The sequence below is a fragment of the Mastacembelus armatus genome, chromosome 5 (genome assembly GCF_900324485.2).
Source record: "Mastacembelus armatus chromosome 5, fMasArm1.2, whole genome shotgun sequence".
NCBI lineage: Eukaryota > Metazoa > Chordata > Actinopteri > Synbranchiformes > Mastacembelidae > Mastacembelus > Mastacembelus armatus.
Window position 1 is genome coordinate 18,856,326 of NC_046637.1, and position 22,752 is coordinate 18,879,077.

The 22,752-nt window shown below is 39.8% G+C and overlaps 2 protein-coding genes across 3 annotated transcripts in view; one reads left to right on the forward strand and one right to left on the reverse strand.

Annotated features, from left to right (window-relative positions):
• The first annotated feature begins 3,815 nt into the window (after positions 1-3,815).
• ppp1r3db (protein phosphatase 1, regulatory subunit 3Db) lies at positions 3,816-6,811 on the forward strand. The gene is made up of 2 exons (XM_026307222.1): positions 3,816-4,394; positions 4,573-6,811. Exons 1-2 carry the CDS (start codon positions 4,345-4,347, stop codon positions 5,513-5,515), a joined length of 993 nt encoding a protein of 330 aa, XP_026163007.1. The 5' UTR covers positions 3,816-4,344; the 3' UTR covers positions 5,516-6,811.
• A 2,764-nt stretch (positions 6,812-9,575) lies between these two features.
• phactr3b (phosphatase and actin regulator 3b) overlaps positions 9,576-22,752 on the reverse strand; it is a 39,944-nt gene continuing 26,767 nt past the window's right edge. For both annotated transcript variants that reach the window (XM_026307217.1, XM_026307218.2), the window contains exons 9-13: positions 13,276-13,331; positions 11,508-11,569; positions 11,161-11,301; positions 10,585-10,661; positions 9,576-10,113 (exon numbers count right to left, since the gene is read on the reverse strand). In XM_026307217.1, coding sequence (XP_026163002.1) covers positions 10,098-10,113; positions 10,585-10,661; positions 11,161-11,301; positions 11,508-11,569; positions 13,276-13,331 — 352 coding nt within the window. In that variant the 3' untranslated portion in view covers positions 9,576-10,097. The remainder of the gene's footprint in view (positions 10,114-10,584; positions 10,662-11,160; positions 11,302-11,507; positions 11,570-13,275; positions 13,332-22,752) is intronic.

Below are 22,752 nucleotides of genomic sequence, written 5' to 3' on the forward strand. Positions count from 1 at the left end.
AAAACAGTTAACTAAAAAACATATTTACAACCCAAACTGATCATACTGAGCAGACTTTAAAAATTAATTAATTAATTAAAAATAATATTAGGTACATAGCAACCAGTGGCTGATCACCAACATAGGCAAAGAGCTCCCAGGCAGCCCAAGTCCACATTGGTTCTTAGGGTTAACTAAAGGACTTTAACTTAAATTAACTTAAATCTGCTTAGCCTAACAAGGTAATTAAGCTATAGATAACATTCATGTGTTCATATATATGGTAAGAAACAGCAGTAGCTCATGTGGTATCTACATGTATCTATGTTAACTGGTTAGCATTATGGCTAACTATTTTTGTTTAGAAAATGTACTGTATTGCTTTTTTTTTTGTCTTATTCTGTTAACAAAATAGCTGGAGCAAGTCAACATTTACAGCAGGGTATCTTTGTTGTAAGTTACCATAAGCTAACCTCATTGAAAACTGTTATTATGTAAAAGCTCTGATTATGGCATTCATTTTATGTTTGATTTTGTGATAACTATTATTATAGCTACAACACTTTAGCTCCTTGCCACCAGCAAATTAGCAGAATAAAACAGCTCTGTGAATTAACCTAAATAACATATGAATACAGACTGAAGCTGAATCTTATTTCACCAACAGACATATTGTTATTATTATTTGAAAAATATTATTAGCAGCCACATGACAGCACATTTCATACATCTAAAGTAATCTTAGTTAGAAACAATTAGCACAGTAACTAGTGCTGAAAATATACATCGGTGGACTGAATGACTGCAGATCTGCTGCTCTGATATCTGTGGTCATTAAGTCCTTTGAGAGACTGCTGATGAACCACCTAATGACCTCACAGTCCCCCCTGCTGGGCCACCAGCCTGGACTCCTCAGGGACCTATGCATGGGTCCTGTTTGTGGACTTCAGCTCAGTATGTAACACCATCGTCTCCGACGTCCAGTCCAAATTGTCCAAGCTCACTGTACCAGCCTCCACATGTCAGTGGATAATCAGCTTTCTGACAGACAGGAGGCAGCAGGTGAGGTTGGGGAGAACCACATCCAGTACCCAATCAATCGGCACAGGAGCCCCCCACCTCACCACCACCACCACCACCACCACCCTAACACCCCCACAAATGTTAGCTCTCCCCCCTGCTCTACTCCCTCTACAACACTGACTGTGCCTCAGGGGACCCCTCTGTTGAACTCCTGAAGTTCACAGATGACACAACAGTTATTGGTCTCATCCGAGATGGTGACAAGTCATACATACAGACAATAGGTTGAACAGCTGGCCCTGTGGTGTGGTCTCAACAACCTGGAGATTGACTTCAGGATGAGCCCCCCTACCCTTCCTCTCCTTACCATGCTCAGCAGCATTTTATCAATAGTGGAGACCTTCAAGTTTCTGGGATCCACAATCTCTCAGCTGCAGAAATAATCATCATTGCCAACCTGCCCTCCATCAAAGTCCTGTACACCTCACAGGTCAAGAGGAGGGCTGAGAAGATTTCTGCAGACCTCTCACATCCTGGTCACAAACTCTTTGGACTGTTCCCCTGTGGATGGCGCTACAGAACATTGTACACCAGAACAACTAGTCACAGGGACTAGTGACTTTCTCTCTGCCATCACACTTATGAACAACTAATCAGTTAATCAGTTACAGTACGCAACCCCCAGTGCAATATTTGTCTAACTGTAAATTAGTGTAATTGTAAAATCACAAACTCTATATATAGTAAATAAACACAGTCACCTTGAGACTCTTCTACACTCTACACTTACTATCTCTATTTCTATTTTTATTTCTACTACTTGTATTTAATTTAATTCTTATTTTTTCTTTTTCATTCATGTACATATTTATATACGAGCACATAAAAGCCAATGTACCAGAGTCCAATTCCTTGTGTCCAAAATTGTCAATGAATACAATTCTGATTCATTTTTCAGTTATGAGTTTATAATACAGTAACTGTTATGTTATTACACTAGAGCTTGGGTTTTGTCTGTTTGGTAGAGGTGAAATATCATTGCCTATGACAGCAAGTGTTGATCAGTAATGATGATCATACCGATGTGTCAAATTCACTCATTGCACTCGAAATGTCTTTGTTAAGTGTAAAGGGTGGATGCATTAGTCCTTAGAATTCACAGTAGCTTCTGATGCGTTGTGTACGACCCAAGCTTTGTATTGAATTCTCAACATCGAGCCTATGCAAACCTAAATATGTGCAGCGACATAATCTAATCAAAAGCACCATGAAAAAACCTGAGAGGAGGGTGCATCATTAGGCCAAGTTGATTTCACTGTTGCGTCCATTGCTATTTTACTTAAGTTATTAATTAATTTCAGAATACTGAAAAGACAAGTGAGAAAAGAGGAGGACTGAAGAGGACTGAAGAGGACTGAAAAAGAAAGACTGGAAAGAATGGAGGAAGAAGGACAGGAGGAAGAAGAGAAGGAAAGACAAAAGAGGATAGAAAAGAAAAGGAGGATTAAGCAAAGAAAGAGAGAAGACATAAAATTGCAGGATTGGGATGAAAGAAGGCAACAGGAGCAAGAGGAGAGAGAGCGACAGGAAAGGGAGGAGGAAGAGAGGTGGAGGAAAAACAAGAATGACAGAGAAAATCAAAAGCAAACAGAAAAGAAATTCCCTTTTTCCAAAAATAAGCCTCATTTTGAATGTCAAACTATGTTACCTCAAACACCACAAAAAACAAATCTATACGGCCATTGAAAAGGAACTATGGAAGGAGATGGCCATTGATGTTGGAAGCAGGAAAACCATATTATATACTTGCACTATGGATCTCATAGAAGAATGTGTTTACCTCATGTAGCTACCTGGTCATTTTGAATATCGAAGTGTTTAAGTTTGAGGTATTTCAAAATATTGCAACAACATGCAGAATTATTGATTCCAATATTTGAGGTGTTCATCTGTACTGCCAGCTTACCGTTAATGTGCTGCTTTTTTTCAGATGATATTCCTGAAGTGAAGGAGTCAAAAGGCTAAGCGGAGGAAGCTACTGAAGAAAAAGCAAATAACAGAGGAGAAAATAAGACAGATGACGGAGAGGGAGGAGAGAGGAGGTCAGGGGAGTGGTGGAAAGAAGGAGAGAGTCAGTAAGAATAGTAAAGGAAAGGAGGAGGAGGAGACAAGAAAACAAGAATTGGCTCAGAAGAAAAGCCCCATTTTAAATCTGAAAATATATTACCTCGAATATCAGAGAGATCGAATTGTCAAGGCCATTTGCAGGACCTGTGAGAAGGAGCTGGCCGTTAAGCTTGGGGGTAAGAAAGTTTTCTCTTTTGTTTTTAAGACAGACATCAGATTGACAAGATCCTAACGTTGACACAATGTTACTGCAGGGGTCAGCTGTCCTCCAGGCCTTTAATAATGTCCTTTTTTCAGATGATACTCCTGACATAAAGGAGATAAGAACATGGAGGCAACAGGGTAAGAGGAAGCAGCTGCTAAAGAAACAAGAAAAGTTGGAGGAGAAGATAAAACACAAGAAGGGTAAAGGGAGAGAAAAGAGCAATTTAGAAGAGGAAGACAAGGAGAAGAAAGTGTCTTCATTTTTAAAAAGAATTACTTTGGTCTTCCAAGGGTTTGGTGACTTGAACACGGCTGTTCTGTAGCTAATTAGAAACAGAACTTTCTGAACACTTTCTGTGAATAAAGAAAATAAATAGCATCATGGTCATTTTAAAGAAAAGTATGCAAACACAAATAAAAGAATGAGGTGCAATATATGAAATATTTGAATCTACTCTAATATAATGTGAGCTAATCTAATGTTTCATGAAATTCTAGGTTTAAGTAGCTCTTCAATTATTTTGAAGTAGGTTTAAATATCTCCAGACTTTCTAAAAGAATAACTTTAATACAATTGGAAGTTATTTGTCCTTTAATTGGGGAGGTGAACTTTACCTGGATTTTCCTTCTGGTATTAATGAAGTTTCTCTTATCTTATTCTTTTCAAGGAGCAAGAAAGGCATTTTTAGAAAGCGGAGACACAGCCCACCACTATCTGCTATAAATATTCACTCTACACCTCCCATCCCCAGTTAAGGTTTCATCTTATATGTCAAGGGCTGAACTGAAATCTGTGGGAGTCACAGATTCACCTTTGTTCACCAGACCTAGTTGTCAGTGTCGTTGCTAATGACTTCAGAAGCAGTGTTGTTTATTAAGTCTTATTACATCATCAGCATTTGCTGGCTTACAGCAGCCTCCTGAGGAGTTTTGCTGACACTTGCTGCTCCTCTTATCTGTCATCTGGTTGCAGTCGGGTTTATAGCAACATCCAGACAGTAAAGAAGTTCAATGCAAGAGCACAGCTCCGCAACAGAGTACAAGCCATCTCTGCTACAAAGGTTTGGGTCTTCCTGAACATGTTTAGCATTGAGAAATATTTGCATTGCTTCAGAATTCAAGCATTTAACTTTAGTCTTGTAACTGTTATATCTAAAATCTGATTCTACCAGGATATTTGTATGTGTGCTATGAAGAACTAAATGATTAGGTTATACATTGGTTGGTTTGTTTTTTAAGGTGCTTTTATGTGGTGAACATGGCGGGAACTTGTGATAAATGGCAGCAAAGAGGTTCTGGTGAGGACAGTGGGACCCAGTTGCAGTTCATCAGTGGCTCCAACAGTATATCCAACTCTAAAAATATTACCATTCGTCTTCGAGACATTTATGATCCCAAGCCTCAACCTCCCAAACCCCCCGTTCGGATCCGCCCTCCTGGTCCCAGACCTCTCTCAGTAAATCAACCAGCTTTAAAGCACAGTTTGTCCAGTGAACCTTCAACCAAGACAATCATGAGGAGACGAGCTCAATCTCTTCATTCATTTGTAGAGAGGAATAAGAAACCTAGGAGCCCACAGGTACGCTTTGTGGACTCACTGGGTCTGGAGTTAGAGGAAGTTAAAGTCTTCAGAGTCCATGAGCATCCTCTCATACCCCAGCATGTTTTGTTCAGACTGATGATGAACTCTGAATTGGCTTTTGGGAAATCAGCAGAGCTGTCCCTCCCTTACTTCAAACCTTGTTTTCCTGAAAATATGGGAGCTCATCCGGACTTCCTGAAACGTCTCTGCACACAGTGTGTGTGTCTGGAGCAGGTCCTGTGTTCAGAATATGGGATCACAGGCACTGTACAAGTACTTAATTTAGCTTATGAGAAGGAGGTCACAGTGCACTACTCCTTCACCAACTGGAGAACACACACAGATACAAGAGCATCCTGGGCATCACGTGGAAACCACGAGGAGGGCAAGGGTCCAGACACAGATATCTTCAGATTTCGTTTACCAGTGCCACCCTTCATTTTGCAACCAGGATCTGTTTTAGAATTCGCCATCTGCTATCACGTAAAAGGATGTGATTACTGGGACAACAACAATGGGTGCAATTACAAATTATCATGTCACAGCTACAAGGTGACCGTGCCTAGGGAGTGTGAGGATAGCATGCTGCATTTTATCTGAGTATCTACAAAAAGGGAGTTGTCACATAGATATAGGCAACACACAAGCAAAATTCTCCACAGTCACTAATACCCATGTTTTCCTGACCTTTTCATAAACAGTAGAATGTAAGAAGGTACATTTACTCAAGTAGCTTTTCCATTTAGTACATATTTCCATTTTATGAAACTACAGTCTAGAGGCAAATATTGTACTTAACGTTTATATTCAAATAATGCTAATCCAATGGTAATGATAATCAGACAATATGTAATGATTTGACCTGCTTCATAATGAGTAGTTTTATTGTGATACTTCAGAAACATGTTGCTCATCTTACTGATGTACTTTTACCTAAGTAACATTCTGAGTCAGTTGGGTATGAAGTTAATTTTTACATTTAATTCTAGTCCTTGAAACAACAACATGACCCAGGATTTTGGAAACACTGGAGGAGGCCCAGGCTCTATAGTGTGGAAATGCGGGATCCTAGATTTAATTCAGTAGTAATGGAATGTAATGTAATCTCATAGGGCTTCATGCAAAGTCTGGAGCCTGAGCCAAGTTAATCCCAATGATATCACATCAGTAAGAAATGAACCAAATTAAAATATCCCAGGTTGAAGTCATGGAAAGATTACTGTGTTCCTGCAGAGCTTATTTTACAGATTAAATCCATGCCACCTCTGTACTTACCTACAAAAGAATTTGCCTACTTCATCAAGTGTGGTGACCCAATTTAATGAGTGACAGTACCAGAGAAAACACTTTAGTTATAGCTCAACACAGAATTTGCATAAAATGACAAATCCATATTCTTTGCAGAATGAAGATGACCTAATAATCTGTTTGCAACCTGAGCAACTTGTTTACGGGGCTTGACCTCATTCTTCTGGAACCCGTTTTGTTTTTGAAGTGGATTACAGGGAGCCAGTGTTAGCTGCTGCACTATGACCTTTTACCAAAAATTTTCCACTGATACAGGAGCCCAGATTCAAGCCAGAACTTTCTGGCAGCTTGTGACATTAGGCTGATTCTTCCATCTGCATTGGTCACTCCCAGCTGTGTGACATGCTTTAAACATGATAACAGCTACTGTATTTGAACAACCGAAAAAAAGCTGAACATATCAAACCTTTACAATCATTCAACCTCCACTAATCAGGGAAAATTAAACTAAGGCCATTGCTCATTTATGGCACAGTCATGTCAGTGATTCTAATGTTAATGCTGATGGACAATGGTGAATTATGTTGCAGTTTGATTCTTTGATTTGTTAAAAGTCCCTTCAATCATGCATAAAGACATTTGAAATGAGTCTGCTTTGAACAATATACTTTCCACAAAACACTCAATTTAGTTTTTTAAAATGTAACCACATTAACCCTTTCTCTTCTCCTTAATAAGCTGCATGTGTGATATGTAAATATTGATTTTCAAATTTTCAAAAGATTTTAAGGTAAGCTCAGAGAAACTTTCCCTGTAGTGTTAAACTTTGCACATAGCGTCTTTCTGGCATACAACACAATGAAGTAACATATAAACAGAACTTATTTTTGAGTGGGAGGAAACTTTAAAAATGGGCATGCAGTTACTGACATTTCTGAGACAAAGTATTATCACTGTCTTCAACTGGAAATTTCATGTGTAATTTTGAATCAGCCAGATAATGCAGTTATTAGACAGTAGATGGCTCCATTGCTTAAACATGAGACCAGACATGTTCCATTTAATATCCACTTGTGTGTCAACACTTATTTGGTTTTCCATTTTTGTTTCTACTGATGGAAACATTCAGCTCTTATAATCAAATAAAAGAAGCCATATGAGGACAAGCTAATATACTTAAAAGTAGCAAAAAGTCAAAGTACTCACAATGCAGATGCATGACCCCTATAATATGTATATTACTGATGCAAATGTGTGACTACAAAAGTGTTTTAAAGTAATGGATGTAGAGCTACTTTACATTCTTTTGTAGTTGCATCTGGAATGATGTAATTGTGGCACAGTTATACAACTTGAGGAATACAGTGAAGTATGAAAGTATTACAACCCTTTTGTTAAAGTAAAAGTAGAACTCCCACAGACTTAGAATACTGAATTACAAGTAAAGGTTCTGCATGTTAAAATTTGACTTTACTCACTAAACTTTCTACAGTCACCAAGGAAATGCTGCATTCTGTTCAAAGCTCCTCAACAGCCACTCCAAACCTGGCAACCCTCACTTGTTGTCTCTTGCACTTGGCCTCAGTAGGTTGCTTGTAATTACTGGACAATGACTTATTCCACTGTAGCAATTATTATGAGACATGGTGGATGAAGGCATGTGCATGACAACTGTAGCATGGCCATAATAAACTTAGTGCTGTGGGGCTTGCGTATCTTTGTTCTTGAAATGAAATCATCTAAACCTTTTTTACAGTTGCACCAGAAACAAAAACAAAACATCCAGTCTCAGTTGTTCAGGGTGGCGTGGTGCTTGTTTTTGTGAGTGTTCTTCACTAACAGTTTTAGCTGTCATGCCAGTATGTGGTTGTGCCTTTATTTGGGGCTGTCATCTTATTCTTGTTGCCGGAAGTTATATAAGAAGGCACCATATTAGGAGCCAACCTGGTGCTCAGGAGTGACGCCTGGTCCAGAGACTGGCTAGGACTGTAATGTAAAAACTGATGCATCATTATGGATCACAGTAATTATCAGTTACATCATTAAAGCACCATTATGGCCTGTGTGTTTTCAAATAAAAGAACTGTGTCACTTGTGATATTTAGTCTCAGCACATGACTGGATTTCTTTATACAAATATTTGTGGTTCAAAAGTAATGGACATAGAGCTACTTTACATTCTTTTGTAGTTGCATCTGGAATGATGTAAGTAACTAGTGACTATAACTGTGGCACAGTTAGTGCCAACCGATGCTGATTAATACTGATGCATATAGCTCCTATGCAATGCAGCTAAATTACTGAAAAAAGATGCTCCAGGAATGTGTTGACAAACAGGAAAAGGTCCAAAATATGACGCGATTTATAATCCAAAGGCTATTTTTGAACTAAAAAAATCATCGTGTTTGTACTTGGGCTAAAAATTGCAGAACATATGTTCAGCGTGCGTGTGTTTACCCTTGGACTTCACTCAACTTAGGGACACCCGGAAGTCAGGATATCCCCCTCACGCCCACGAAAACATCCCTTGCTCCCCCCACACACCTCCACAGGTTCTCACTGTTGTTCTGCATCGTATTGGCCATTATCAGCCGAGGCAGCTCGTGTCATTACTCTGGACAGTAAGTGGTCCTGGTGTACAGCACAGTTTAAACTGAAGCTGCCATCTGTTCCCCGAACTGGAGCCAAGACGGAGGCTGTGACTCGCAAAACGTGCATGTTGATGTCAGAGAGGAAGCTAAAAACTGCACTGCCAATCAGAACGCGCCGGACAGACCAGGATTGCTTTGCTGTTTTTTAAATGTTAATATCAGGTAAGAGGTTTTTACCTTCTGAAAGAGGCTTTTCAGTAACCTCACATGCACCTACATCACCAATAACTGAATGTCTTTGTCTGGGAATAATGAGCTCAGAGCTCAAATGTGCTGCCACATCTCTGTAAGCCAGACACAATGGCTTGTTTCTCTCATTCTTGTTTCTCTGCCAGTGTGAGACGCAGTTGTTAGATCCACAGCTTGGACTAAATTGGACAAATGTGGTCTGGGAAACTTGTTTTCATGAGAGAGTTTAAGCTAATTTAAGCTTAACTGTGTGGAGTTAATGCCCTACAGATGCACATGATGAGAGGAAATAGGTCAGTGCCTGCACTACGTAAACTAATTGCTGCTTAATCTGATGCAACAAGGTGAGTGTGACTACAATTTTATTATCTGCTTACTAAAGCACAAAAATGAAAGTGTTTATTTGCGGATAAACCTGAAGGGATTACAACCCATGAGAAGTGTAATCGGTAATTTTCATCCTAATTCTGACACTACAAAATCAATCAATCAATCAATCCTTAATGCCATGATATTAAAGTAATATTAAACTGCTAAAATCACGCTATACACAAGACAAAACAAAGTTTGTTACAAATTGAAAACCTGTATTGTGCAGACAATAAATAGTGCTTACAAAGGGATTTCTGTCTTGTACACAGACAAGGTTTTTGTTTCAGAACATTTAGATCATCGATATGAAAGTTATCATCAGCTGAGAGACTCAGACACAGCTCGGGGATGTGACTACTGGTACTGGAGTGGGACTCAACTCAGTCACATGCACATTTCCCCCCTGTGGCATCAAAAAGGTCTTTCAAAAAAGTTTGTTTACAAAAAGAGGTCTCTGCTTGTCTATGGCGAATACATGTCCTTGATTCTTCCGGTGACAAGGTGAAGTGAAGGTTAAGGAGATGTTCCTCTGAGAAGAAGTGTAGCTTGCTGCATGCGTGTCCGTCCACCGGCAGCTCCATCTCTAGAGGCATAGCCTCCAAGGTTCACTGGGCCCAAATATCAGGACACCCACTGACTGTGCACCAGGGCTCTGGAAGACTTTGTGCAAGGTCTTCACTGACAGAACCAGATTTCAGCAACTCTTCACAGAAGAAACCTTGCTAAGGGCGGTGGAACCTGCAAGGGGGAGAATGAGTGGAAAGTGTGAGTGTGGGCAGCAATAGCCACATACTGGGGTTTCATCAATCAAGAGTGCTATTATTAGCCCAATGGACAGTGCTCTTAAAAGCAGCCAATGCCCTCTCTTCAAAAAATGGGGCCTTGCGTAAGCACAACCCCAGCTAATTTAAGCCATTTTTCTTTTTTGCTAAAAACCTAAGCTAAGTATGTGCAAACATTTATTACAGCAGAGAGGTGGTGCAAAAGGTGCAACCTTCTAATCTCAAGGGTCCTGGTTGCAGCTAAATTTAAGTCCTACTCTGCAAAGTGTGCGCTCATTCATGTGAAACTCTCACATAATACACCTTTGTCTTCGGGTCTTCACACGTCACCCTGACCCTCTCAGAGATCTGCCACTGACAATAAAGCAGACAGACAGCAAAAAAAACAAAAAAAAAAAAAACAAGATCGTGCAGGCCTCGCTCTTACCTTGTCAGATGCTTGCTCGAAGAATGAACTTCCATCTCGTTGCTTTTAAACTCATTCAGCTCCTTCCGTATCGCTGCCTGCAGAACAGGCAACATCAAACATAAGATCAGGTGTGCCCTTTCATACAACGCTCAGGTGGTGAAGCTCAAGTAGCATCTGCTGTTCCAGCGTAGATTATGTAAGGTTAGCTGGTTTTTATGCAGAAGTCTTAGACAAGTTCAGACAGTGCAAACATTAGGCAATTTTTAAACCTATGATTAAATTAAGTGGCAACCTGGAAATGTTTATCACGATAGTTTCTGGCATTCCTGCAGTGTGACTTTTAATATTACACAAAAGACAAGATAATTATTATATGACATTTTTCACTATTTCGCAGCATAACAGGGATTGATGGATTAATCAATAAAAATGATGAATTAATGTAATTTCATTTATATATTGTCTAAAATTGACAAATTTTAACTATTGTAGCAGCAGTAGTGACAATGTTTGCTGCAGGTCTGATGGTGCAATCTGAAATTCTTATGGAGTTTCGTAAAAAATTATTCAAGGCTTGGCAGGTTTGATAGCTACCTTGTCAGCTGCTGACAGCCTGGTCCAGGGCTTGTCAGCTCGCCTGTCATAGTCCTGAGCTTTGGCTACTTCCACGTAGTCACTGAAACGAATCAGGATCTTTCTGTCCCGCAGCTCATCCACCGTCGGCCGCTGGTTTAACTGAAAAATGAATGCAACCATTAGCGGTGGAGCTCATTAGCTTATCGGTGCACCCAAAAAGATTGGCAATGGAACTAAACATTAAAAACAACAATAGGTTAGGTATCAATGTTGTGTTTTGGCTGAATGATAGTCCAAGTGAGGGCTTGTGTGCCCAAATGTGGGATTAAATTGGTGAGATGGTAGGAAGGTGCTCAAATCATTACCTTTCTATTCAGTCGCTGTTTGATTTCCCTCCTCTCCTCCTGTTCTGTCTGGTCATTCCTCTCTGTTGACAAAAAAAAAAAAAAAAAAAAACAATAGCCAAAATGTAAGTCCAAATCATTTAGACACTGACTTCCACTTTAATCAGAAAAATGTTGCCTTTTTAGAGGCTCTCAGTTAGGTAACTACACTAGCACTGTCTGGACAGCTGATTAAGTCTGTGATTAATAGAGTTCACATGGCTGCTTCTCCTCACAATCAATACTCCTAATTGAACCAGACTGTAATAGTTCTGAGGACAGGACTCATGTGCTAAATGTGAGAACAGGGAAGATTAAAGCAGTAAGAGGGTTTATCTTTTTTAGACACAGCAGACCAGTAAGTAATGTTGAACTGACTTGAATTTATTTCTAATCTGTCTTATTTTTCATTCATTAACTCCAAAATAAACACTGGTGCTGAACTAGTGTGACTGCTTAAACTGAGGCTGGCACCATCTAATCTTATTTCACTGTTTGGATGCAACATACATTTGCATTTGTAGGCATTTAGTTTGTCAGTGGATGTCTTGTGGTTCAGGGTGTGTGTCCTGATGGCTGTGCAGCTTGAGCATGTGTTGCTGTGCAGAAAGAAAAACACCCAGCTGCTCACAGGTGGCCTGAGTCAACTGGGAGACCCACTTCAGTACAAATGTGGGACTTCATTCCTCACATAGCTGTTTTCTAATTGTTCTGTACTTCCAGGAACAGCGGGACAAGTTTCACAGTTTGAACTTCCACAATCTTACACCTTTTCCTCGAGGAAGTGAAACGATTCTACTGATAAAACAGCGTCACCACTAAAGAGTGAGCTGCAGTCTTTTTATAAGGTCCAAGTGTGAGAAAAAAAAAATCCCAGTGGAGAAGATGCACAACAAGAAAACGCAGTCAGGATTTTAAATAGCAATAAAAAACTACTGAGGCTCCAGGTCCTGCATCATACTTGCACTTGGGCTACAAATTGCAGAACATATGTTCAACGTGTGTGTGTGTGCGATGCAGCAGTACAGGATTACAGTCTCTTGGCAAATTTATAGTCAGGAATTTGTCATTTACTCAAAAAAACGTAAGTATGGAAAATTAGATGTCTATATTTGAGCTTTCTGGCAAAGACAAAACAGGTTTACAGTCATTTTCACTATTAATTATTTGAATGGATTACATTAGAAGTTACTAAAAAAGTTGATTACAACTTCTATGAGCTCAAGGTTACTGAAACCTCTGGACTTCTTTTGTCTGACCAGTGCAAAATACAAATATATTTCATTCCCAAACCTCATTTAAGAAGCTTTAAACAAAAAACATTAAGAACATCTTTTTTTTTTCTTAAAAAAGACTCAACTTTTAAGTGATAGAATCAGTTTTCAAGTTTTTCAGTTCAGACAAATTGATTATTAGATGATTATTTAAAAGTTACAGAGTTAGCATTTATTAAAGTTGCCTGTCATTGGGTAAATAAATATTATAATGTGTCTACTATTCTGACAATAATCACAATTAAAACTATTAATAGTATAATGTACAGTGAATGTGTTATTTGAAAAAGGGTTACCTGTTAAGCCTATTAAGACACGAAAAACCTATTCCTCATTTCAGTTTCCTGACCCGTAACTCCGTTTGATATATTCAGACAAAATTACGCAAAAACACAATATATGTGTGCCACAAACACTGAAGTGCGGTGGTTGCCTTTACAGAGACGGTGTGGACGTAAATCTCTATGGATACTTACGCTTCAGGATATTGCGACTCTCCAGCTCCTCCACCGCCGGCCTCTGGCTCAGCCTCCTGCGGAAAAACACCAAAATTACGTTCTGGACCATCTTAACTCCCGCGCTGCTTTGGGTCTGTCTTTGGCACAGTCTTTTCAGTCTTTTGGCTACTAGCACTGTGGGTGCTTGATCCGATATACAGAGCGCCAGGATCCGCACATCCAAAACGCAAACTCCGCGTCCCACCTGGAGTCCAAAAAGCGTCTTATTTTGGTCTTATAACATACAAGGCTCCACATCGGGAACAGGTTAAGACTGCGCGTTTTCTAGCACGCGTCAGAGCCACTTCACTTAACTGAAAGGGAGAGATTCCCTTCAAGAAAACTGGTTTGACTCTTCCAGGAGTTTATAGAGACAGCAGCGTCGGCTGGAGTCTCCCAGTAGAGCGCCCGCAGTGTGGAGGATGCTGAGCGCGCTGAGCTCTGAGTGGAGTGAGTGGTGCAGCACAGCCTGCCTCCTTTTTTTTTTTTTTTGACCACATGCACAAAACTAATGTGTAGGGGCGGGACTGAGGAGGAGATTCCCCATGCGGACACATACAAACACACACACACACGCACACACACACCTGCTGTAGCACAGTGAGCTGTTTAAGTGGTAGGACAGCTTTGTCAGAAAAACACAATAAGGCTTATAGGAAGGACATGCATCATTATTCATTCTCTATCCATTTTTACACAGAACACAAACATAAACAACAGATGTAAGGCAGCCCATGATAATGAGCAGAGCATCAGTGGAATGGTTAGGCTAAATATTTAATGACTGCTCTCTGTAGGAGTCTGTTTTTTTTTCTTTCTTGTTTTATTTAGTTAATAATTAAAAAGGCTAAAGTCTCAATCAGCCATCACAATATAACAGAACCAAAGTAGCTGACACCAAGTTGCTTAGTTTGTCCAGGCCAAACAACTGACAGTGATACAGAGAAAAGCAAAAAAGTCTGCACATGTGTTTGGTCAATAAACTACTCACAAAGACAATAACTTGTTTTATGTAACATCATGATGGAATATATGCAGTCGTGGGTGCAGATTAAATGAAAACAAACATGGCTACAGGTATCAATGATCTGTATTATTTTATGTGTTAATTGAATGCAGCCTTCCTAAGGTGGTCTTGCAAAACCACATTTAGCCTGGGTCAGCTCTCCACATCACCAGAATTTTAGGATTCCTCACATGACTTTCCAAGATCAATCTCAACCCCCACCCCCAGACACACTCACCGCCACTAAATCTGCAGCACAGCTGTCAAAACAGCATGAAGAAAGCCCCATACCCTGCCTTACAGGAAATATACTATTAACTCAGTTTTGTTTTTATTATGTTCCAAACTAGGTTGTATTTATTTACAAAAAAAAAAAAAAAAAAAAAAAAATACAATCTGGTCCTGGAGATTAAAAGGCTTATTGACAAACTTTGTAAATCAGAAATGATTACAAGCTTATTAGTTAGCCAAAAAGGAAACAAATAGAGCCTTAAAGTATAACTACATTTAAATGCACTACTGTGAATCTGAACACAGTGTGAATGCACAGACGCCCCCCCCCCCCCCCCCCCATGAATAGACAAAGATTAATAAAGACAATAAGTCACGACTCATTTGAGAAAAAAGAGGGAAAAAAACAGCTCCACTTCCATAAAACCGCCAGAAAAAGGTCAGACCACAATGTATTCACAGTCTAATTGCTGGGAGATGAAACTATGATTCGCACCAAAACCAGGGACAGCAGACTGGGAGAGCAGAAAATTAGATCAGATGTTGGTCTGACCAGCTCAGGAGCTTAAAGTGCTGACTGAGAAAAGTGACATTAGATTTATCAGGAACACTGTGCCTTTTTCAGAGCAGGACAACCCCTCATCCTTCAAATTATTCAGGTGGACAGAATGTTTTCAAGTCTGTGATCACAGCTGGGCATCTTTAAGTTGTCAAAATGATCCCTCAAGTTCGTACTGTCCCCTTCGACTCGTCTTCCCAACTGGTTATAATAAATGTGACAGATATTTTTGCATCTAGGTTTTACAATGACTTTCCTATTATAATAACACAAAACAATTCACAGAAACACCTTCTGTACATTATTAGAATTTTAGTTAGAATTTCAGTTTTTGTACATATCAGTGTCAGTAAATAAAGATTTTAAACCTGATAGTCTGGATCACATACACCCAGTACTGGCTCAAGTAGCTCTTGAAAAATAAAGCATGCCAAAATCATCATATACCTGGTATTTCAATGTGCCAGACACATCTTTTATCAATACTGCACGTCTTCTGTTACCGCTCTCTCTATTTTTACATTTTGAAATGAACTAACTTCTGTCTTGTCTCATTTTCATGTTGTGGCTGTGTTGGGCTAGTTGTGTGTTTTAGATAAGTATCAGATCTGAATGAAAGGATTTGCATCACACTCAGGACCACAGCAGAAGGATGGTGACATCCCTTCTATTAATGGGCACAAACTCCACAGTACCTTTAATACCAGGTCTGCTGCACGAGGTGAACTCCAATATTTTGCATGAGAAATATATCATGCATAATTGAATGATTCCTAGAGCTTCTGGGCTGGCTTTCATTGAAATTCATACCATTTTGAAAGCATTGTGTAATATCTTGCTGACGAACACATAATTTTCTCACAAACATAATAACCTAATGTGTGTTTCACTTGAGGGCAGACAAATAATCAAAAACCTTTCATATGCTCCAACATTTTGCGCACAGCCCTGAAAATAATGGCAGGACAAATGGCAATTAAAGTGCAGAGCTAAAATAAGCTTCCTGTCCTGTGACAGCATCAGCTGTACTCGGACCACTCAGGGCTTACAAAACCAGACTGCAGATATGGCAATAATGGAAGCTGAGGGGAGCCAATGTGCTAAATGGAGCAGGAGCTATAGTGAGAAGTGTGGTCTGTAGCAGAAAGCATTTGGAATCAATAGCATTTGCCTCAGTTCACAGAGTGAATCAGACCTGCTTCAGCCATACTCTTTAACCCAAAAAAGATCTATCAGATGTATTTACATTTGAAAATTTATGTGTTGTGGATTAAAGGCAAAAACAAAATCCAAGTACCACTGAAGCAAGGGTGACTCAGCCTAATGGGCTTTTAGTCACTGCCTCCTGCAGCCATTTGCGCTTTGCAAATACTCACCCACTCTGTTTGGTCAGAGGTAAAAGTTCCTAGTTCGTTTGCAAACTCACCAGCATGTCAAAGCAATGAGCTGCCTGTGAGAGCAGGGGCTGATGGGAATGTCAGCCCATGAAAAGTGGAGGAGAATGGGATGAGTCAGGCACCACGGGCCGGGCAGCAGCCAGCTACTGCCCACTGAGGTGTGTCCTAATCCTTCGCTCCTTCCCCTCAGTGACAGAGCCTGAGGACAGGAGCACCACAGTCGGATGTGGAGTCAGCCTGGGGGATGGAGGTGCAGGGAGGAAGTTGCCAGGAATAATAAAAGGAACCCTCCTTAATCAGAGCCTACCAGAACTTTGGCGTTTATGTAACTTGCTTGTGTTGACCTAGATGTTTCCAGTTACTAGGCCACATAAATATGAAAGACTGTCTGTCTGTTTTGATGATAATCGTACTTAGAAATATATTTCCAGAATCACCTGATGCTCTAATGCTCTAAACCTCTGATAAATTTCAAGTTATGAAAAAGCTAAGTAAATCAATCAAGAGCCTTCCAACTCACCCTGTTCACATGCTTGCTGTGCTATTAATGATCGATAAATGGGACACATTCAAAGACTCAGACATGAAACCAAGGATCAATTCTTTAACTACCGATGGCTTGTCTCTGAGTTGGCGGACTTTGCACTAAAGTGTGCCCTTTAGTCCACAGATGAAGCAGGGGATCATGTCTGGCTTTTGAACAACCTGCTGGGAACACAGTGTGGAGGACAAAACGTCAATAGCATGGTCCCACTCTGAATGCTACTGCACATAGGTCATAAACTCTCATGGTGAGGAAACGTCAGGTGGCTGGGTAAACTTAAGGCACATATTCACTAAATTTAAATTTTGAGAGTCTCCGAGCATGCTAGCAGCTTTGTGAGGCTATGTGCTTTGAGGTAAATGTTTACATACACATGTTAGCATGCTCACTATGTAACCTGGTATAATATTTCCCAGCTTCACCACCATCAGCATCACCAAAGTCATTAAGATTTATCCTCTGGGTAAAAGGAATTTCTGGACATATTTTTTCAACAATCCACCCAGTAATTGTTGAGATATTCAAGTCTAGACCAAGGTTTTTTGAACAACACCCAGCAGTCCAATATTGCACAATCAATTTCTGATTCTGTTTGGAGAATGAACCTTGGAGCCAGAATCAATGCTGGAGATGGACAATGGCCAGACTGGGTGAACAAATATACACACTACTGCATCTATTTGTTTACAGCCTGAGAAAAGTAGCAGTGGGTGACAAGCAAACGAAATTATCCACATACAGTATGTCACAGGTCACACCTCTGATCACTGGTGATCTAATCCTTATTTGGCACGAGGTTAGAATGGAGAGAAAAAAGTATTCACTGTGTGGGTGCAGAGACTTAGAGACTTTTGACATTTCAAATTAGAGGGTACTCACAGCTAGCTCCTCTGACAAAAAGCCATTGTATAACGTTAATTACTGCATGTGAGACAGGGATGGTTTATAGTGGTGACAACATGTAATTTGAGGATTTTGCTTCATGCCATATATGTACAGACTGTGTCATTCTCTGCTTACATCTCTTCATCTGCTTTACAATATCTGCCAACTCCAGGCCTGTGATTGGACGGAAGCCCGGCTGTGATGCAGCTCACTATATAAAACTGGACAGAAACGTGCTGAGAGAAACCTTCCTCATGTGAAACCACAGAGATAAAAACTATGCAATGTCTTCCTTATTTTAAGCCTTAGCTGACTACAGACATATTCTCACCTCCAGCAGTGGGTGGAGGTGCGAGGGTCAAAGGACTTCCAGCACAGAAACATGAGCTAAATTACACACTGTTCTTTAATCAGAATAAGGGACTAATTTATATGGAAGAATATCAAGACAATGTTAGAAAATATTCTCTGCACACACACACACACACACACACACACACACACACACGTATGCACAGAGAAATTATTAAAAAAATAGCCTGTGACTAACCGAGGGGGAGTTGCAGGTCATTGTCAGACCAGTTCTGTGCTGTAAAGTATGTATCAAACTAAGTAGGAAAGAAAAAAAGCAGGTCAGACTTGCAGCTGGAAATATACTGGTGTTGCCACATTCAGGCAAAGAACTAACTAGCTACTGCAAATGTGGTGGCTGCTTTTTTTGAAGTTGCTGTCTGTGTTTGAGATTTTACTTATACCAGCTGTAGTATAAATATGAAATGATAATAATAATAACAATAATAATTATAATTGTCTGTCTTGATAAAAATCCAAAAGGGTCTTGTCTTTAAAAAAGAAACACAATAACAAAACAGAAGCAGAAAAAATGCTGTATATAGAGCTCTATATACAGAAAATTAGAAGGGATGTAATTAGTTGGTGTAAATACTCAAAGCATCCAGGAAGCTTGGATACCCATAGCTCTCAACTCATCTTAAATAGGAACCAGCAGGTGCAGCAGTCACTCTTCCTTAAACATCCACCTTAGCATGTCATCAATGTCATATAAGCAGGTGACTTAAGGCTAGTAACTACAGATAGTGGGAAGCTCACAGGCTCATTCTGCCATGGTTAAAACCCATCTGAGCTTCTTTCCACTCAATAATAATATATTACCGTGTGCTAAGATACTCAATAACTATGATTCAGTTTGTTATGTTAAATGTAAGACCTACACACCACTTATGAAGTTTGGGAACACCCCATGCCAACTTATATAGCAACTTATTCCTTTCATTATCCATCCATCCATCATCTATACCCACTTATTCCTAATTAGGGTCACAGGGATCTGCTGGAGCCTATCCCAGCTTTCTTTGGGTGAAAGGCAGGGATACACCCTGGATAGGTCACCAGTCCATTGCAGCTATTTCTTTCATTTAAAATGACACAACTCAACTTCTGACCACAGAGGAAACATTAACTCCAACTCCTCACAAAAGTGCCTTGAAATTGCTATTGTGTTGAATTTAGCTGATAGTAATATCATAAAAAAAAGGTTTATGCTTAATAGCACCTGAACAGACCATCCTTATATGTTGATAAAATGATCAATATAGACTCAGCTTCCTTTGGCAAGAAGGTAAAATAAACACTAAACCTAATTGTTCAGAGAGACTGCAAAACTGACAAAATGTCAGCAAGCTGAACTTAAACTCCTTGCACTGGGGTTTCAAAGCACAAATACTGCTGTCTTGCAGTCACCTGTTGTGTGGCCACTGCTATACTGAGTTATTTATAGCGATCCTGGATAGCAGCTGTGGTTTGTGGCTGTGTCTCTCTTCACACAGTCATTTGTGGAGTCAGCACAAATTGGCCTATGTTCCATAAATATTCAGTTATGGGCTCATTCATGGCTTTGTGGACTGAGACAAACACTGTATAGGCTCTTATCACGATCCCCATCACTCCTGTGTGTCTTCCTTCCTCCAGCTTTACCACTGTTCATGTTACTATCTGCCTTATAATACCACACATGCTGACTGGAGTTTTAGTTGTACAGACTTTTCACTGAGGCCGACCTGGCTGCAAAATAATCTTTCTAGCTAAGTTAATGAGCATGGTTGAAAAAAAAAAAAAAAAATCTAAATGCAAAGTACAAGTGCAAAGAAGGGTTAGTAAAAACACAGCCACATCATATGAGTCTGTTTCATGAACTTGGAAAGTTAGAGAAGCAGATCTGATTAATTGTCTTTTAAAAATAAACCCACAAACTCTGCCAAGTGAGTTGTGTTGCATAATCTATTTGTGTTGTTTTATATATAGAAAAACCATCTTTGTATAAAATTATCATTTACAGTGTCTTGCTAACCTGCAAGATGTAGTTAAGCACTTTATAACAGATTTTTTTAAAGGTTCTTATCAGCGAAGGAATACATAACATTGCTTCATCTGTCCATGAAGTTAGGTGTCAGTTTGACTAATGTTGCTTCAATTGGATAATTTCTGATGACAGGATATTTCTGGAAAGAAGAACAATACTCATGAGATATTTGGCACATGGTGTGTGCAAGGGAGCAGAAAGCAAAAAGCACCGGTCAGGTAAAATATATGAAGGATCAGAGTCCTCTCGCTTCTTCACAGACTGCCCCAGTGATTGATTTTAAAACGCGTTTTTGCCATTTATCAATTGAATCTCTTGGTAGATAGCAAATTCTGCTGCCTAAAGGCCTGTAATCAGGCCACACCAGCATTTTCAGTAAATTTATACAGATCTTTTTAACTTGACCTGCAAATCTGAACCAGTGACAGCGCTTACATCTAAGGTGAGCTAATCAGCTATCATAGCTGGTGTTGCTGTAGCACATTATTCATTTTTTGTTTAACATCCTCTGATGTAGTATATCTCCTCATGTAAGGGTGCTATTCAATTTTTATTAAAAGACACAGAGCACACAGTGTTTGGGTAGCTAACAAAACAGTAGTACCCAGAAGAATTTGTCCTCATGTATCTTATCACCCTGTGTTTATCATTTGGCTCTAGTCTAAAAACTGATTTTTTGGCTCCACTATATGAAGTTTAATTCACATAATAGGCTAAGTATTTCTCCCTCTGCAACTCTGCCCCACAAAACTATGACTGCCTCATTAAGTCCTTAATCTCCACATAAGACTCAAAAACCTTCAACATATCACCTCATCCTCCTTTTAATGTATATTACTGGGGTAGTTCCTCTCATCTCTCCCTTTCTCTTCAGCCTCTCCTGCCTGGTCACCCACAGTGAGTGCAGCAACCAAATACCAAAAGTTGCACTTCTAAAAATAAGAGTCACATATTTCTATTGGGAATCGAGGGCATTAATGCTTCAGGGATTTTTTCCTAAGTCATCAGAAGCACAATCACTACCCCCTCACAGTTTCACAAAGGATCAGGCAGGCTGCAGCAAAATTGCAGCAGTGTTATAAAGTGCTGTTTTTATATAATGCTGTCCTCAGCCGAGGGCATGAGATGAGGGTGCTCATACAAAAGCCTGTAACATAGGAGATCTCTGGAAAAGATCCAGAAGAGGGGGTGGGGAATAATCAATCACAGGGGAATGAGGGACAGAAAATGTAATCTCTTCATCAGTGGGGACTGGGGCAGAGGAAAAGCAAGCTGGGCTGTGACGTAGATAGGGCATTGATTATGGCGGCTGCTGCTGCAGTATTTCGCCAATGAGAACTAAATTTAGAAACAGAGGGTTCCCTTCTGCTATTACAGGCAGCCCACTCTTTTGCATTGTGCTGCAGACCGTCAAGCTTAAGTAATGTAAATAAATGCAACATGTCATTGCTGGTGTTACCAGTTCTTTATATGTATTAGCAGTAAAAAGATACATGCATGTTTTTTGTTCAAGTACATGTCAGAGAAAAACCTAATACATCTAATTGAGTCTAATTTTTAAATGCATTACTTCCATGAGAGAGTCCCATCGCAGGCCTAATACTCAGTTTAGTCCTTTTAACCACTTTTTTTGATAATAGTTCATGTTCATATTTGTAGGTTACATGGATCTATCTCGTTTCAACATATGCACAGAATTAACTAAAAGAAGCAAAAAAAAAAAAAAACATCATTCAGACTTGACAGTATTCATGCTGTTATGTTAGCCATACACAAAGTATGGATCACAAATCACTAAACTGTCAACATGGTCACCGACCCTGTGGTGCTGCATCTGTAGTTCTAGCTTCAGCTGTGGCAAAGATTAATTATGTACCATCCATCCATCCATCATCTATACCCACTTATTCCTTAACCAGGATCACTGGGATCTGCTGGAGCCTATCCCAGCTCTCTTTGGGTGGAAGGCAGGGGTACACCCTGGACAGGTCACCAGTCCATCACAGGGCCACATATAGACACACAACCACACACACTCACACTCACTCCTATGGGAAATTTAGAGTCACTGATCAACTTAACATGCATGTTTTTAGACTGTGGGAGGAAACCAGAGTAAACCCACACAAGCACAGGGAGAACATGCAAACTCCACACAGAAAGGCCTGGTTGCGAACCCAGGACCCTCTCGCTGTGAGGCAAAAGTGTTAACCACTCCTTCACCGTGCTGCCCTAATAATGTACCTCTAAAGTAAAATTTTACAAGATGTTAACTGATTCTAGTAATATATATAGTATATAAACCACCTCCGTCATTTCCCTTCAGCCTTTAATTGTAACACTGAACTGTTTTTTCACCTTACTCAGCATTCAGCATTGTGTGGTTTGAGCCACAGAACTAAATCTTCTCCATTTATGCACAGGGTGTCTAATTGTAGACTTGATGAATATTTA

Coding starts and splice junctions, on each gene's coding strand:
- ppp1r3db (XM_026307222.1), top strand. CDS start 4,345: ATGCAAGAGCACAGCTCCGCAACAGAGTACAAGCCATCTCTGCTACAA. Junction 4,395..4,572: donor AAGCCATCTCTGCTACAAAG/GTTTGGGTCTTC, acceptor TTGTTTTTTAAG/GTGCTTTTATGTGGTGAACA.